This window comes from Rhincodon typus, chromosome 18 (genome assembly GCF_021869965.1).
Source record: "Rhincodon typus isolate 14 chromosome 18, sRhiTyp1.1, whole genome shotgun sequence".
Classification (NCBI taxonomy): Eukaryota; Metazoa; Chordata; class Chondrichthyes; order Orectolobiformes; family Rhincodontidae; genus Rhincodon; species Rhincodon typus.
This window is the reverse complement of record NC_063349.1, coordinates 35,540,407-35,558,001: the sequence shown is the minus strand read 5'-3', so window position 1 is coordinate 35,558,001 and position 17,595 is coordinate 35,540,407. Positions and strand designations below refer to the sequence as shown.

The 17,595-nt window shown below is 39.5% G+C and overlaps 1 protein-coding gene across 4 annotated transcripts in view; it reads left to right on the top strand.

Annotated features, from left to right (window-relative positions):
* Positions 1–4,312: 4,312 nt before the first annotated feature.
* Positions 4,313–17,595, top strand: part of LOC109928160 — a 24,625-nt gene continuing 11,342 nt past the window's right edge. For 2 of the 4 annotated variants that reach the window (XM_048607947.1, XM_048607944.1), the window contains exons 1-4: positions 6,056–7,327; positions 8,313–8,404; positions 10,044–10,092; positions 14,793–15,000. In XM_048607947.1, the coding sequence (XP_048463904.1) occupies positions 8,339–8,404; positions 10,044–10,092; positions 14,793–15,000 (323 nt within the window). In that variant the 5' untranslated portion in view covers positions 6,056–7,327; positions 8,313–8,338. Of the gene's footprint in view, positions 4,478–6,055; positions 7,328–8,312; positions 8,405–10,043; positions 10,093–14,792; positions 15,001–17,595 lie in introns of those variants that run through there. The other 2 variants (XM_048607946.1, XM_048607948.1) reach the window with 2 other exon arrangements.

Here is a 17,595-nt window from a genome sequence, read left to right as displayed (position 1 = left end):
GAAGCAGAAAAGTTTGGGTGCTTCCCATGTTGGTAAAACAAAACCACTTCTAAGTTATTTTGTGTATCACTAAAAAGCTGTTGTGCAAAAAGAAGCACCTTGAATTTTTGAATGGTGGTATCTACCAGCACCGTTTTCCTTCAAGAAGAATGACTTCCTTTAATTGGAGCCCTGTGTGCAGGGATTGCTCTAATATATTTGTTTAGTGATCAGTGGAGTCATAAAAGTGTCATTGTTACTTGAAGCAGTCTTTCAAAATGAGTACAAATAACAGCTTATCCTTGCATGGCACTTTGCATAACATCCCATGAGGCTTTACGATGGATTTGAAAGTCTTTGATACGAATTGAGGGAACAAGATAAGGAAGCTGACAAGGTAGCAGCTTGTGGTTGATGTTGGTTAGGTACCCAGAAGGAAGTACACATGCTGCTTAACTGTTGTCTGAGAGTTGCAAACCATTCTATGATGGCTGATTACATAAACATCAGCTGCTCCTAATTCTGCCCATAGTGTTCAAAAGCTCTGTAGGGGGCCCTCTTGTGGCGCAGTGGTAGTTTCTCTGCCCTGGACCAGGGAGGCCTGGATCTAGATACAAGCTGCTCCGGAGGTGTGTAATAATGTCTCTGAACAGGTTGATTAGGAAAAATAGGTCAAAGGCTATGTACGATACATTTTCCTGAGGAATTTTCAGATGCTATTTGATACTAATTTCAGTGAACAATTATTCTACATTTTAGAAACATCATTGCAATGCAAACCTAATGTGAAGAACTTCCCCTCGAACCATTGAACACATCCCATAGTTTCCATTTCGAGGCTTAATGTTACAGCAGTGCTCATTCTATTATATGCTTGATTAAGAAATCTAATCTAAGCAGCAAAGTTGCTGTAAAATAATGACCAACTTGCTTTATTGTTTTCTTGTTGCCATCAAGCAAATTGCTTTCTGGGTACTTAGTCGTATTGGGCAAAAGTGTCTGAATTTCCATTTCATTTAAAATGACATCAGTTTATCGACAGAAATGTTGTCCATTATTATGTTTTGTTTCTTTTCTAGAGTGAGGTAAATGAAATCTGTGAAGGTTAGTTTTAAAGCTAAATTTAAAGTAAACTTGCACGACAGCTGAATCCTGAGCTTTATTTGTTCTGTAACAGTTTCTGGACTGTGATTCATTTTTATACTTCCGGTCTATTTGCGATAATTATAGTTTAATTTAGTAGCTGGAAGTGCATGTTATAGAATTGTGAAGAGATTTGAAGATCCCAATCTTGTGCATGTACTAATGTGCAGAATATTTAAAATCTTAATTTTTTTGATAAAACTGGAATTTTATTTTTAAGTTTTGTTTAATTGTGTACCAAGACACACTTTCTTGCTCAGTTGAGAATATGTGCATCATTGACTGATTCTTGAGATTTATTCATAAATGTACTGCAAATTGGTTCAACTTGTATGCTTATGTGTACGTAACTATACTGTATATGTGCATGCCAGACTGGTGCTTTGTTTCCTCGCAGTCAATCATTTCAGATTTTTTTTGCTTGTTAGCACTGCTATTAGGTGGCCAGAGACACTAGCTAAGAGCTTTGATGTGAATGGCTGTTTTAGACATCGGAGATCAATTGTCTGTGAAAGCCAGTTTTGTTTTGGATGGTGGAACACACTGCCTACAGTGCTCATGAATTGGTGCGTTTAGTTTATTTCTTGTAAATGCTTGTCCTACGTTTAACAAGTCTGTAAAATGGGAAAACGGTTTAGTACATTAGAATTCCTGTGTACAATTGTTTGATGCATATTGAATGGTTATTTTCTGTTTTGTCTATTTTAGTGATAATTCTGATTTGAATATTGTTCCGTTATTGCATAAAATAAGACAACACTATTTGATAAAAAAAAATGACCAAACACAGATCTGCTTTCAGCTGTAGTGTACTTACAAAAAAAAATTGGGAAACAGAACTAACAGTGGACAATTTTTGGAGGGGAGGGGTGCTTATAGTTAATGTCTGGTGCAAATTTTCCTCCCACTAAAAAGCAATGCGCATAAAAATATTGCTTTTAAAATCTATGTCTCCAATTCCAAAAAAGGATAATTTCATTAATTGAGTGCATATTTATTTGAAAAATGTGAAGAGTTAGATATAAGTGAAATAGAATTTTCATTCACTTCAAAATCCCTTTCATGGTGTACCAAAATATTTTGCAGCCAGTTATGTAAAATTGAAATATAGTCAGTGATGTTAATGTGTCCAGGTTTCCACAGCCCAAAAAGTTAGGTAAGTAACGAGTTGATTTGTAGTGATGATACTCAATCATAGGATCTTTTGCATCCATTTACACAGGCTGACATGGAACTGTTTTTGGTAGTTTTTGATAACTTTCCTCACTATCCATGATACCTCCTAATTTTATATCATCCACGAACTTAATAATCATGCAGTGTACGGTCACATCTGGATCATTTATGTAAATAACAAATAACAAAGGTCCCAGCACCAACCCCTGTGGCACACCAGTCTGAGAAACAACCTTCAACCATTACCCTCTGTTACCTACCATTGAGCCAATTTTGAATCCATATAGCTAGCTCTCCCTGGATCCCATGCAACCTACCCTTCATGACTAGCCTGCCGTGCAGGACTTTGTCAAAGGCCTTACTAAAATCCATATAGACAACATCCACTGCCCTATCCTCATCTATCCTCTTGGTTATCTCTTCGAAAAACTCTAAAAGATTTGTCAGACGTGACTTCTTGCGCACACATCCATGATGTCTATCCCTAATCAGACCTCGACTATCCAAATATTGGTTGATCCTGTCCCTCAGTATCCTCTCCAACAACTTTCGTACCACTGATGTCAGGCTCATTGGCCTGTAGTTTTCTGGCTTGTCATTGCTACCTTTCTTAAACAATGGAACAACATTAGCCACTCTCCACTCTTCCAGAACTTCTCCAATGGCTAAAGATGAAACAGTTTCTTCCCTAGCCTCCCACAATGTCCAAGGATGGACTTGATCAAGCTCGGGATTTAACTACCTTAATGCGATCTAAGGCTGTAGACACCTCTCTGGTAATATGTATGCAGTCTAAAACATCCCCACTTGTTTCCTTTATTTCCTTAGCATCCCTGATTCTCTCCTCAGTAAACACTGAGGAGAAATATTCAGTAAAAATCTCCCCCATCTCCTGTAGCTCCACACATAGATGGCTATGCTGATCTTTAAGGGGACCTATTCTCTCCATAACCACCATTTTACTTTTAATATAGCCGTAGAACCTCTTGGGATTATCTTTAACCTTATCTGCCAGATCCATCTCGTACCCTCTTTGCTTTTCTGATTTCCCTCTTAAGTGTGCTCCTACATGACTTTGATTAGGCCACAGCTGGATGACTGAGTGCAATCCTGGTCACCCAATTAAGGAAGGATGTGATTGCGTTGGAAGGGTTGCAAAGGAGATTCACCAGGATGTTGCTTGGAATGGAGCTGGTTAGCTATGAAGAAAGGCTGGAGAAGCTTGTGGGGTGGTGGGGGACCTGATTGAGCTGTATAAGATTTAAGGGATATGGGCAGGGTGGATAGAAAAACAGCTATTCCCCTCAGTTGAAGGGTCAATACGATGGGGTCATAATTTTATGAAAGGCAGTAGATTTAGAGGGTATTTGAGGAGTTTCTTGTTCACCCAGAGGGTGGTGGGAAGCTGGAAGAGTAGTTGAGGCGGGAAACCCCACCAAATCTAGTACTTGGATGAACACATGAAGTGTCGTAACATGAAAGGCCGTTAGGGGCCAAGTCTGGACTAAAAGTGGGATTGAAGTTGAAGGGTTTCTTCTGTGCTGTATGACTCGCTGTAATGTGTAAACGTGCATTGAAGGGATTAATTCATTACACAGTGTTACTGATTGGAGCGGTCACGCTCCAAGATAAATGGAGCAAGAGGGCTGAGGCTGGGCTACCAGCGGACGTCAAGTGAGTATGAAGTCAGGCATCAGAGCTGTTGGCCTAATCCAGCGAATGAGTATAGAACGGGACACAGTGAATGATCGTACAGTGATTAGTAGCAGTTGCCAGAGGAGCCCGGTTGATGTGTATGTGTGTCAGTGAATGGAGCTCAGTGTGTGGTTGTAGTGTCTGGAGGTACTGTCTGGTTTCTCAGTGGGAGGCGGCTGCTGCCAGCGGACCCCCCGCCCAGCAGCTCAGTGGGGGGTGCCTGCGGTCAGCGCCGCAATTCCCACAGCCTTTTATAAAGGACTCTCGCGATACTCGACATGAGTTGTTTTATGTGCGCGGTGGGAGGGAGGAATTTATTTATTTTACGGTCTGTGAGCACACTTTAGAATAATTACAAAAGACGCCTTAACTTTTGATGTGAAACTGGGTAAGCATTGGAGAGGAAGATTGCACGGAGTTGCATGAAGCCAGATTCGGAGAGAAAAAAAATCATTAAACAGGCTGTAGGTCCTGAATTCGGCCAGTAAGTTGACTCTTGCGTGAAATAATTTTTGTAAAAAGTTACTGTTTAAGGCGGGAGTGGGGCAATGTTAAATTATGCCCAGGATTGTATTGGTGGTACGAAATTCGTAAAGACCAAACGTTGAGTAACAAATTATTGTTCATAGACATGTACTGGCCTAAGACTTCGATTACCTTTAAACAAATGCGATGTATCCAGCACTATAATCTTGAGCATTAAGAAATGTCAGCTCCTTTTGTACAAATCACTGCCCAGGCTCATTGGGAACTGGAAGTTTTGGAGTTAGTGGACAGAGGAAGGGTTCCGACCTGAAACGTCAACTTTCCTGCTTCTCTGATCTGCCCGGCCTGCTGTGTTCCTCCAGCTCCACACTATGTTATCTTTGACTCCAGCATCTGTAGTTCTTGCTATCTCAGAAGAAAGTGTCATCGTTTTTTTTCGTTGCACAGTGATTAATCCTGAACTATAATTTGGAAAATAAATTATTGTGAATGGTGTATGTTTTAAAGTTAATCTTACTTAATTATAATTTCCAACAAATGCCCATAATAACTTTTTAAAAATATGTAGTGGACAATGAAGAAGATTATCTAAGTTTACAAAGAATCTTGATCAATTGGGTCCATGGGCTGAAGAGTGGTGAATGGAGTTTAATTTGGATAAATGTGAGGTATTGCATTTTGGTAGAACAAGGGCAGGACTGATACAATTAATGGTAGGACCCTGGGTAGTGTTGTAGGACAGAGACCTAAGGCTTTCAGGTACATAATTCTTTGAAATTTGCGCCACATGTAGACAGCGTTTAGCACACTTGCCTTCATTGCTCACATCATTGAGTATAGGAGTTGGAATGTTATGCTGAGATTGTGTAGGATGCTGGTGAGACCTCTTCTGGAGTACTGTGACCAGTTCTGGTTGCCCCCCCCCCCCCCATTTTAGGAAGGATTTTACCAACCTGGAAGAGGTTCAGAAAAAGATCATCAGGATGTTGCCTGGAAGGGAAGGTTTGAGTTATAGGGATAGGCTGGATAGACTGGGACTTTTTTCACTGTAGCGTAGAAGCTTGTGGGGTAACTTTATAGAGGTTTTTAAAGTCATAAGGGGTCTAGATAAGGTAGATGGCAAGTGTCTTTTCTCTATGGTGGGGGATTTCAAGACAAGGGGGCATATTTTTAAGGTGAGAAAGATTTAAAAAGGACATGAGGGTAACTTTTGTTTTTACACAGAGTGGTTCATGTTTGGAATCAACTTTCAGAGGCAGTGATGGATGGGGATACAGTCACAACATTTAAAAGATATTTGGATAAGTACGTGAATAGGAAAGGTTTGGAGGGATAGGAGCCGATTTCAGGCAGGTGAGACTGGTTTAGTTTGGGATTATGATCGGCATGGACGTGTTGAACCGAAGGATCTGTTTCTGTGCAGTATGATTCTGAGTCTATAAAATCGGTCCTTTGTACCTGGTAATGCCTACATGTGATTCCAGACCCACAGGAATGTGGTTGATTCTTAACTGCTCTCTGGGCAGTTAGGGAAGAATGATAAGTGCTGGAGCAAATTACTGCAGACGCTGGAATCTGTACTGAAAACAAAAAATACAGGAGATCGCAGCAGGTCAGGCAGGATCCATGGAGAGAAAGCAAACTAATGTTTTGAGTCGAGATGACTTCATCAGAGATGGCCTGCCAGCAATCCCACGTCCCATGAATGAATACAAAAGTCACCAGTTATACTGGTTTCTCCTGGAAAGTTGACAGAACGGGTTATGACAAATGTACATCCATCTAATTTTCACCATTACCAAATCAAGTACTGGATTTGAAGAGAAAAGCTAAATTTGATAATAACTTACTTGGTAGTTTTAGCAATGCAACCACAATAGATTCAAGGAAACTATTTAAGTGCTGTAGCATTTTTGAAGAGCTGGCATCTCAAGTCAGTTCTAAAGCCTTGTGAAGTTATGTCATTTAAATTCTGGAAAGCTGGTATAGAGTTTTGTCTGAAATGGTACTAACAATTCATTATCGTGTCTAAAAAGAGCTGTCAAATGGGTAATAAGCAGAAGCTGCTAGAATTGAACAAAAACTGAAATTGCTGAAGAAACTCAGCAGGTCTAGCAGCATCTGTGGAGAGAAAGCAAAGTTCGTGTTTCGGGTCCAGTGATGACTCTTTGGGTTCTGCTGAGTCTCTTCAACAATTTATGTTTTTATTTCAGATTTCTGGCATTCACAGTTTTTTGTTTTAATTATAGGATTGTAACTTCAATAACCCTAATTCTATGAGGTTTAACCATATAACGTACCTTTCACCTCCAACCACAGCCTTTCCCCTGGTCCTGCCATTGATTGCCTGACACTTCCATCATTGCAATCGTGTTCTGCACCAGTTGGCAAATAAAAAGATCTTGTGTTAGCCAATTTTATGACTCTGGATTGTCCATCAAGTAGCTTTTTCCAACCCTTATTTGTTTAAATAACCCTATAATCTTCCTCCTATATTGCTCACAGCAGTGTTAAGGATGTTACTCTTTGATTCAGGAAAACTCGAGGATTTTCTAGAATGGCTAGCCACTCCAGTAGATAGTTAGAGGACTGATGTTAATGCAGGTAGAAATGCTGCTGAAAGTTATTGAGTGTTTAAAGCTGGTACTGTTATTGTTCCTGATTTATATTAACGATTGGATGAAGAAACTCAACACCAACAGATGGCAAATATTTATTTTTTCTTTATCATTGTTGCATATCTTTAGTATAAGCCTTCTTGCTCTCCTGAGTGCAATATGTGGATGGGACTTGATACCAATATGCAATCAGCCTGAGTCCTGGAATTTCAGGTGAAAAGGATTGTAAGGTTTGTTTTACTATACATTTTTCTCACCACGTTACCAAAACCCAGAGAAAGCATCCTAACTGGATGCATCACAGTTGTTCTTTCCAAGATTGAAAGAAACCATAGTGAGTTGTGAACATAGCCCAGTCTATCATGCTCCATCTATACTTCCTGCTGCCTCATTTTAGAGACTCCTCCCACTCCAGTTGTATTCTCTTTCACCTTCCTCTGGCAAGCAGAAGATAAAGTTTGAATATAGACTTATATCATAGAATCCTTACGGTTGGAAATAGGCCATTTGGCCTAACACGTCCACACCGACTCTCCAAAAGAGCATACCACCCAGACCCAGCGCCTAGTCTATCCCTGTAACCCTGCATTTCCTATGACTAACCCTATCTAGCCTGCACATACCTGAACACCGTTGGCAATTTAGCATAAACAATCCACCTAACTTGCGCACCTTTGGTCTGTGGGAGGAAACCAGAACACTCGGGGGGGGGCGGGGGGGGAGCCCATGCAGACATGGGGAGAATGTGCAAACTCCACACAGACCAGTCGCCCGAGGGTGGAATCGAACCCAGGTCCCTGGTGCTGTGAGGCAGCAGTGCTAACCACTGAGCCACCGTGCCCCAGAAAAGAGTCTCAAACAGCTGCTTCTCCGCTATTATCTGACTTTTGAATGGACCTCTCAATAGTTATTGTTGATCTCTCTCTCTCTGCACCACGTCTTTGGCTGTAACACTGCATTCTGCAGTCTGTTCTGCTACCCTGATGCACTTTGTCTGGTACGATCTGCTTGTATGGCATGCAAAATAACACTGTTCACTGTATCTCCGTATATGTGACAGCAATAAATCACAACCATGAAATTTTGTATTTTGTATCCTGAATTCTGCTGATGTTCAAAAAAATGTTGAAATACCGTGGCATAATTTGTTACTCACTGCTTGTATTTTTCCACTAAGTTATTCAGTCAGATTGTCAATATATTTGATTATTTCAGGGCAAGGTCAATAGAGAATTGACACCATGGAGACGTTGTACAAGACCAAGTTCATGACTAGCAGTGAACAAATGCTTCAAAGGGAAGCATCAGTAAGTACTTCTATACTAAAGTTGGGGGTGAAATAGTAACAGTGTTACCTTGACTTTTGTAGAATTTGAATTGATAAATATACAGAATGGATCCTTTTTTTGCATTACTTCTTGTAGAATGGTTATCTCTTTTTGTAACAATCTGAACATATTTTCAACACTAAAACATGTATTTTAGTGAAAAATGTTGTTTTAAAAAATGTCATTTACATCAGCAATTCTTGAGCTTCTCTACTGTCTGCCACAATGTGGATCCGTGGTAACTGCAGTTGGATACTTTAGTAATCCTCAATGCAGAATTACCCTGGACTCCTCATCACTTTAAGTGGATATGAAGTCATGCTCAGCAATCAACGTTGAGATCAAAACCATAATTTCAGAAAGTAGTAGTTCTGGATAGAAAATAATTATACCAGAGTATGTCAGTTCACAGTGTGCTTCCAATACTTCAGATCTGAAGTGAGAAAATACTGATTCAGTACACTTTACAGTAATTTTTTTTATAATATGTTTTATCAAATTAATATTGAATGTCAGTTGTGACAGTTGTGTAAGAACAAATTACTGCAACTGCTGGAAATCTGAAATGAAAAAATACTGGAAATACTCAGCAGGTCAGATGGATTCTGTAGAGAAAAGCAAAGTTAACATTTCAGGTTGATGGCCTTTCATCAGAACAGTTATGACATTTGTCATCTATTCTATTATCATTTGAAGTAGTTGATTATTAAGTGAATGGGCAAAACTACGGCAGATGGAGTTCAACATAAATAGGTGTGAGGTTATCAATTTTGAATCGAGAAAAGATAGATCAGGGTACTTACTTGATGGTATGAAGTTAAAAACAGTGGATGCCCAAAGAGACATGGGGGTTCAGGTGCATAGATCTTTAAAATGTCACAGACAGATGCAGAAAATAATCTAAAAAACTGATAAAATGATTACCTTTATACTTCGAGGGCTGGAATACAGGATGCAGAAGTAATGCTGCAGTTATACAACACACTGGTTAGACCCCACTTGGAATACTGTGAGCAGATCTGGGCATCACACCTTTAGGAAGGATATATGGGCCTTGGAGGGAATACAGTGTAAATTTACAAGAATAATACATGGATTTCAGGTGTTAAGTTATATAGAGAGATTACATAAATTAAACCTGTTTTCTCTAGAGTTTAGAAGGTTAAAGGGTGATCTGATCAATGCCTTCAAGATATTAAAAGGAAAAGACAGTGTAAATAGAGAAATTATTTCCACTGGTTGGGCATTCTAGAACTAGGAGGCACAGTCTGAGAATTAGGGCTAGACTGTTGAGAAATGTTCGGAAGTTTCTGCACACGCAGTGGTAGTTGTTTAGAGCTCTCTTGCACACGCGGCACTGGAGGCAGGATCAGTTTTTAGTTTTAAATCTGAGAGCCATTTTTGTTAAGCAATGATTTTAAGGGAAATGGATCAAAGACTGGTGTATGGAGTTAGGCCAGAGATCAGCTATGATCTCAATGCATGGTGGAACAGACTCAAGGAGCTGAATAGCCTACTTTTGTTCTGATGTTTCTAAATCTTTAAATATGGTTATTTTACATTTTAAGTGATATTAACAGCTTCAATTTTAACACGCATATATACAATATATTCACAGAACCATGTCACTGTGCACAAAAGACCAAAGGAAACATTGAGAATAACTGGTAAGATTGCAAGTTTCTGAAATATCGAATCGCAGATGGATGAACTGGGCTTTAGTTTACAACAGTATCCACATAACGCTGAGGTTCTTGTCTGAAGATGTGAGCTGTATCTTCAGCAATTTATATTTTTCTCAGGACATTTTTGTGAAAAATGTGTTGAATTTTCAGAATAAGGACACACTTTTAAAAGTAATGAAAAGTTGATTGTTTGGAGAGAAGATTTGGATTATGTAAAGTGATGAAAAGGACAGATGAATGACTTACACTCTGCACAGGAACAATCATCATCTGAAGTGAATTGCCGCAATTGCATGTCAGCACTGAATGTCTGCTACAAAAAAAAAGTACGAGTGTCATAAACTCTGTAAAAACAAAGATTATAAATTTCACTTTCAGAAAATATGAAGTTAATTAGAGAAAACGTTCAAACATGTGACTGTTAAAATGTTATTTCAAACTTCCATGATGCCAGAAATTTGATGAGATGAATTTTGACTGAAGTTTTCATATTGTGAAAATTTCCAAACTTTCCTTCTAAATGGCAATTTTCCTGAGGGAATTCTCTGTTATGTTGCACCAGCAGTCTGTTGCTACTTTCAGAGTTTAATTTATTATTAAATAAGCACTCAAGATATTATTTCTGACTGACTTAACCTGAAATAATCATAATAGAAGATAGGTCAGTAGTTGAGAGAAAAGCCTACAAACATATGCCAGTAATGAATTTATTTAGTGAATTCATAATGAAAGTGAACCTGCAAGGCACAGAGTTTATTCTTGAGTTGGTTGTAGTATAAAGTGGTAGTCAGTTGGCTATTTGCCATTTGTGGAAGAGAGTTCGAAACAACTACCACTCATTGTGTGTTTTGTCCATCTCTGATTTTTATTTTTGTTCAAGTTAAGAGATCCACGTGTAGGACTGTCCTTCTTGAGCTTCTTGACGTTTCTTCAGACTTTGTCCATGATTGACATCCTTATCCTCTTTCAACACTTGTCCCCTATCGGACACTGGAATGAGACTGCTATTACTTGCACCTACCTTTAATTATCAAATCATGGAATATTTCTTGTATTGTTCTCTTCCTTTTCCTGCAGTTACTTCTGGATTCACCAAAGGATCTGTCTTCGGCTCCATCCTCAGCAAAATGTCATTTTATGTACTGCCTTTAAGATGTTAGAACACAAGTATTGCTGAAAAGGCACATTTTAATAAAGCTTTCCGTCTTGAACTCATCAGGATTATTCACAAGAACACCAATGTAAAGGGGAAAATATTTTTGAACCTTATGAAAAGAGTATTTGGATGGATTGGCAAATGAATTCTGATTGTCCTGAAGAATACATGAGTTACATGATGATTGACAGTTAAATGCCTAGCTTTAATTAAATTTGAACCAGGCAGGTTGACTCTGATTGGTAAAGGTGTTTCCCTGAGGAATGAACCAGAGAATAACTGCCACTAGTTTTGTTTACTCAAAACAGATGCAATGTCTGCACATGTTCTTTGTCTCTGTAAAGAACAGGTTCCTGTATGATAGTATATTTAGTTTCCAGTAGATGGAGGTATGCCATACTGCAGGCCCACTGATGGTCTTAAATTGGTTGTCTGTGGAATTTTTAGCACACTCAGGTTAATTTAGCAAATATTGTCGAATTGCAGAATGAGATCCAGAGCTGGACATCCAAGAGGTTTGTAAGCGTGGGCTGTGTAGTTACAGTCAATATCTTGCCTGTAGGGAGCATCCATGTTGTTCGATGCAATCTGCCAGTCTTTGGAATGGATGGCCTACGTACCTGGCATCACAACAGCACTGAAATTTATATATCACATTACTTATTTGTGTGATAGGCAGAATGTCTTTTTGACTTGATGGCAGTACCTGTTAGTGGCAACGCTACTTGTGTTGCTGCTACATGGCGTGAAACAGCTAGCCTTTTGATCAAATCTTTCTGGTGCCTTACTCTTCCAGAGTAATCTGAGGTAGGCTGGACACTTTGCAAGTCCAAAGGTGGTGGCCGTAGGCTTGCTGGTATCCTTGTGTAATATACTGCAAAAAATGACCTGATCACAATAGACATAATGCTGCAGGATGTGTCATATTTCAGCATCAAGCTTGCATGGTGATCAATGACTTGAGCATATCATTGCCAATAAGGCCAATCTTATAATGTGAAGGAATCCTAATATACATGTTGCTCAATGAAGGCTTGCAGTAGACTGTAGTAGAGAATCCCTTGGCAGATTTCTCAATTAGCAAATCAAGTAAGACTTCCCCAAAGTACATCTCAGGAGCATAATAAAGTCCCTCGGGGTAGGTGGGAAGGCAGTGGGCTATTGTCTCCTGCCTTATATTGCATACTTAGACCCTGAAAAAACACAGTGGCTCAGTAGTTGGCACTGCTGCTTTACACTGCCAGGATACCAGGTTCAATTCCACCCTTGGACTACTGTCTGTGTGGAGTTTGCAGTCTCCCAATGTCTGCATGGGTTTCCACTGTGTTCTCTGGTTTCTTCCAGCAGTTCAGTGTTGTGCAGGTTGGGTGGATTGGCCATGCTAAATTGCCCATTGTGTCTAGGGGTGTGCAGTCTAGGTGGATTAGCCATGGGAAGCTTAGGGTTAGGGTAGGGGTGTGGGTCTAGGTGGGATGCCCTTCAGAGGGTTGGTGAGGACTCGATGAGCTGAATTGTTTGCTTCCACACTATAGGGATTCTATGTAACAACCAGCCCCATGTGTTTAAATCCCTGTGTGAAGTTGCTCCTCCCTATTTGTCCTCTCCTACATTGTAGGACGAACAATCCTGTGTCTGTACAATTCTGTTTCTAATCTAATTTCCATAATTAATCTTACATAACTATGGGTCTTTACTTACATTATTTGCTCTTACATTGGCCATCCAAATGTTTGATCTGGTGGGTAACAGAGCTTCTAGGACTCTATAAAAGATCATTTTCTCTTACCATAGAAATGTTATCAATGCTCCATTTATATCTGTTTTGATAATCTCCCTGTCATCTCATTTTAGTCTCTCTGTTTATTTAATGACATATATATGGTCTCCATTTCCCCCAGAAACTAAATATTAATGTCTGATTAAGAGCATTAATTGCTCTGAAAACTCTTATAACCTTTCCTTTTAGCTGTTTACCATTCTCAAATAGCCATCCATCTCTCTGTTTTCATTGCCTGCTTTTTCAGTTTAGTCCGTCTGATAACCTTCTAAATTCTCCCATTAAATGAGTAAACTCATTTGCCAACCTGGTCTGCAGCATTGTCACCATGTCTTTCTTAGGTTTTGAGGCTTGGAGTTTGAGAAATGTGAATTGGTGTCACTTTTATTTCTGAGTTAACATTGTTCAAAATTTCACATCGTACAGGAACATTTGCTGCCCCTTCCTGTGCAAATGTTTTTAGATTATGTTAATTTATTCAACTTTATTTGCATATTGTATCAGCTAAGATACTTAGCATCTCCTCCCAGCCCCACATTTAGTTCCTGTTTTAGTTAAATTTCTGTTTTAAAAACCTTTATACACTTCACTACGTTGCATGTTCATTCTATGAATTGCTTGATGTTCACCCTGTTCTTTTGATTTTCTTGAGCTAACCTTTGGGAAGACCAAAGCCATCATCTTTACCCTCAACCCATCTTTGGTACCCAGTTCATCCTAGCCATTACTTCAAGTTGGGCAAGACTTTGCTGCCTTGGTATTCTTTCTGCCCATAAGTTGAGCAACTAATCTTATATGGTCGTCATTATGAAGACTGCCAACCTCCACCTTTGTAACGTTGTACATATTCACCAATACCTCAGCTCACTTGTGACTGAAACCCTTTTTTATTATTTTCTCAAGATCTATTTCAATTCTTCTCTGGTTAACCTCCCACTCTCCATGTTCCTTAAGGTTTAGTTCAACCAAGTGCACCACTGCCCACATACTGTTCTACCTCGAAGTCTGCTTATCCAATCCCCCTGTCCTCATTAACCTACATTATGATTCCAACAATTCCAGTGTAACGTTCCCATGCTTATGTTAATTTCCTTCATGGCCGCCTTCTTGTGGCTGTAACCTTCTTCAGCCTGACTTGAGATTGGATCCAAGTAACTGATGAATGTGGTTGGTAGAATTGAAAAACGAGTCAAATAAGAGAAGGGCAATGTGAAAATGACTGATTGCTCAATGCAATTTTTTGATAAAGCTTATTGTACTAAAATCTCCCAAAGTTACTCTCAATGCTCAAACGCTTTAATGAGGCTAACTACTGGAAAACTAGACATTAATATACTTCACTGGTAGCATTCTCAATCAGTTGCTTTTTCCAAAGGGGTTTAAAACAGTATTTGAATGACTGACTGGGGGCTCAGATATGGAGTCATAGTTTGCATACATTGCAAACTGATTGTTAAATATAAGCTAAAATCTTTTATAATGTTTAGTGAAAAGTAAGAGAATTCACAAAAGGAAACTATGTACCAAAATTTACAATATCTTGGTCCTTTATTGAAAAGGATGGCAGAATTTTCAATTAGTTGGTAAAGTAATAGGCAAAATTTCTCCAACTTTGCAATTCATTGGATGTTCAGGGGGACAAAAATTGCAAGTGGGAACAATACACTAAGAATTGGCATTTCACTTTTTATAACATATATATTTAGATGATTTATTGGACATGTCAAATTAGCATCTCTGTTGTTACAGAAACAAAGACATGCCTGAAAATGTCAGATCCACATCTTCCAAAAATCAGCTGTGCAGTTGTTCAAAAGAATGATGTAAAACGAAGTGAAGTGCCATTTTCTAGTATTGTTGACTTCTTTATGGAAAGGAAGAAAATTCTTCAATGGAATGGACTTCAGTGGCAGAGGATCAATATATCTGTGCCCTGCAATTTCCCTTTGGTCATAAGGTAGGAAAATTCCATTGCTACATTTACTGATCTGAAAAAAATGACAATAAATAGAAATTAGATTAAAGCAGGCAAGTTAAAAACTGTATTGCAGCAATATTATTCAAAAAAGATTCAAAGAAATTTTAAAGAGATAAAACTGTCTACAGTTCCTAAACTGTTAGTTAGCTAATCAATCATCCACCCCAAGAAAGGAATTGTACAAAGAACAATACAGCACAGGAGCAGGCTGTTCGGCCCTCCGAGCCTGTGCAAACATATTTTGCCCCTCCTTACAAAAACCGCCTTCACTTACAGGATCCATATCCGTCTGCTCCCTTCCTATTCATGTATTCGTCCAGGTGCTTCTTGAATGCTGCTAATGTGTCTGCTTCCACCACCTCCTCTGGCAGTGCATTCTAGACACTCACCACTCTTTTCCACTCTTGTGTGGAAAAACTTGTCTCGCCCATCTCTTTTAAACTCCACCTGCACACCCCCCCCCAGCCACTGCACCTGTGTCCCCTAGTAATTGACCCCTTCACTCTGGGGAAAAAGCCTCATACTTTCCACTCCGCCCATGCCATTCATAATCTTATAAACTTCCACCAGGTTTCCCCCTCAACCTCCTGAGTTCCAATGAAAACAAATTCAGTCTATCCAACCTTTCTTCGTAGCTAAAATCCCCCATACCAGGTGACATTTTGGTAAACCTTTTCTGTACCCTCTGCAAAGCATCCGCATCCCTCTGGTAGTGGGATGACCAGGACTGTACGCAATATTCCAAGTGTGCCCTAACTGAAGTTCTGCAAAGCTGCAGCATAACTTGCCTATCCTTATACTCATTATGCCCTTCAAAGAAGGCATGCTTGCCATAGGCCTTTTTTTACTACCTTATCTATGTGTGCTGCCACCTTCAGTGGTCTGTGGACCTGCACACCCAGATGCCTCTGCATATCAAGTCCTAAGGGTTCTGCCATTCACTGTATAGTTTCCACCTGTACTTGAACTTCCAAAATTCATCACCTCACATTTGTCCAGATTGAACTCCATCTGCCATTTTTCTGCCCATGCCTCCAACTGATCTTTACTTTGCTGTATCCTCTGACAGTCCTCCTCACTATCCACAACTCCACCAATCTTTGTATCATCTGCAAACTTAGGAATTAGGCCACCCACGCTTTCCTCCCAATCATTTATGTGGACCACGAACAGCAGAGGCTCCAGCACTGATCCCTGTGGAACACCACTAGTCACGATCCTCCATTACAAAAAGCATCCTTCCATTGCTACCCACTGTCTCCTATGACTAAGCCAGTTAACTATCCATCTTGCCAGCTCACCCTGATACCATGTGACTCATCTTCTGTACCAGTCTGCCATGAGGACCTTGTCAAAGGCTTTACTGAAGTCCATGTAGGCAACATCAATCGCTTTTCCCTCATCAATCATCTTCATTGCCTCCTCAAAAAACTTGATCAAGTTATTGAAGCACGATCTCCCCCGCACAAAACCATGCTGACTACTGCTAATTAGTCCATTTGCTTCTGAATGCTTATAGATCTTGTCCCTGAGAATATTTTCCAGTACTTTCCCTACCACCAACAGAAGGCTCACAGGCCTATAAATTCCTGGATTATCCCTGCTACCCTTTCTTAAACAATGGGACAACCTTGGCTACTTTCCAGTCCTCTGAGACCTCACCTGTGGCCAAAGGGGATGCAAAGATATCTGTCAATGCTCCAACAATTTGTTCTCTTGCCTCCCTCAATATTTTGGGACGAATCCCATCAGGACCTGAGGACTTATCTACTTTAATACTTCTTAAGATGCACAATACCTCATCCTTTTTAATAGCAACTTGGCTTAGAAATTCTACATCCCCTTCCCTGAGATCATCCTGTACCTGTACGCTGCTAACACCAGCTCTGGTCTTTTGAATTTTATGTACTCCATCTTAAAACCAGGGACATTAATCTGGTATCTTTCAACTATTTTGTACATAAGCTGTTATTAATTCATTTACCTCATTATCCTTTTCTATCCAATCTTTCTTCATATGTTTGCAAGCACGAATGTGTTGCAGAGTATCCCCTGCCTTACTGACGTCATCTCCGAGTGCGCGAAATGGACCCTACTTCTTGTTTAATTTTAGAACAGTGGTTGGAGTCCTTATAAAACCAGAGCCCATAAAAATCGGAAGTGAGAAAATGCATCATCAGTGTTTAAAAAGTGGAAATGAAATATTTCCTTAAGGACAGGTGGTGCAAATATTGTGAAAGATTAATTTTAAAACTCACAAATCATCCATGATAACCTGAAAACATGTATTGTTCCTTTTAGCAATTGCTAAAAGTACAGACTCTTCAAAATCAGGTATGTTAATGGACGAACAAAATTTGTTCGAGACTTTTAATAAAAAATAAGCTAATGACTGGAAAATATTCAGTTTTTCACATTAAGTCTTTATTGAAACAACTTAGCTGTAACAAGCAGCAGTCTGGTTCTGGTAACAAGTAAACCTATAAAAACTACAGAGATAGTAGGAACTGCAGATGCTGGAGAATCTGAGATAACAAGGTGTAGAGCTGGATGAACACAGCAGGCCAAGCACCT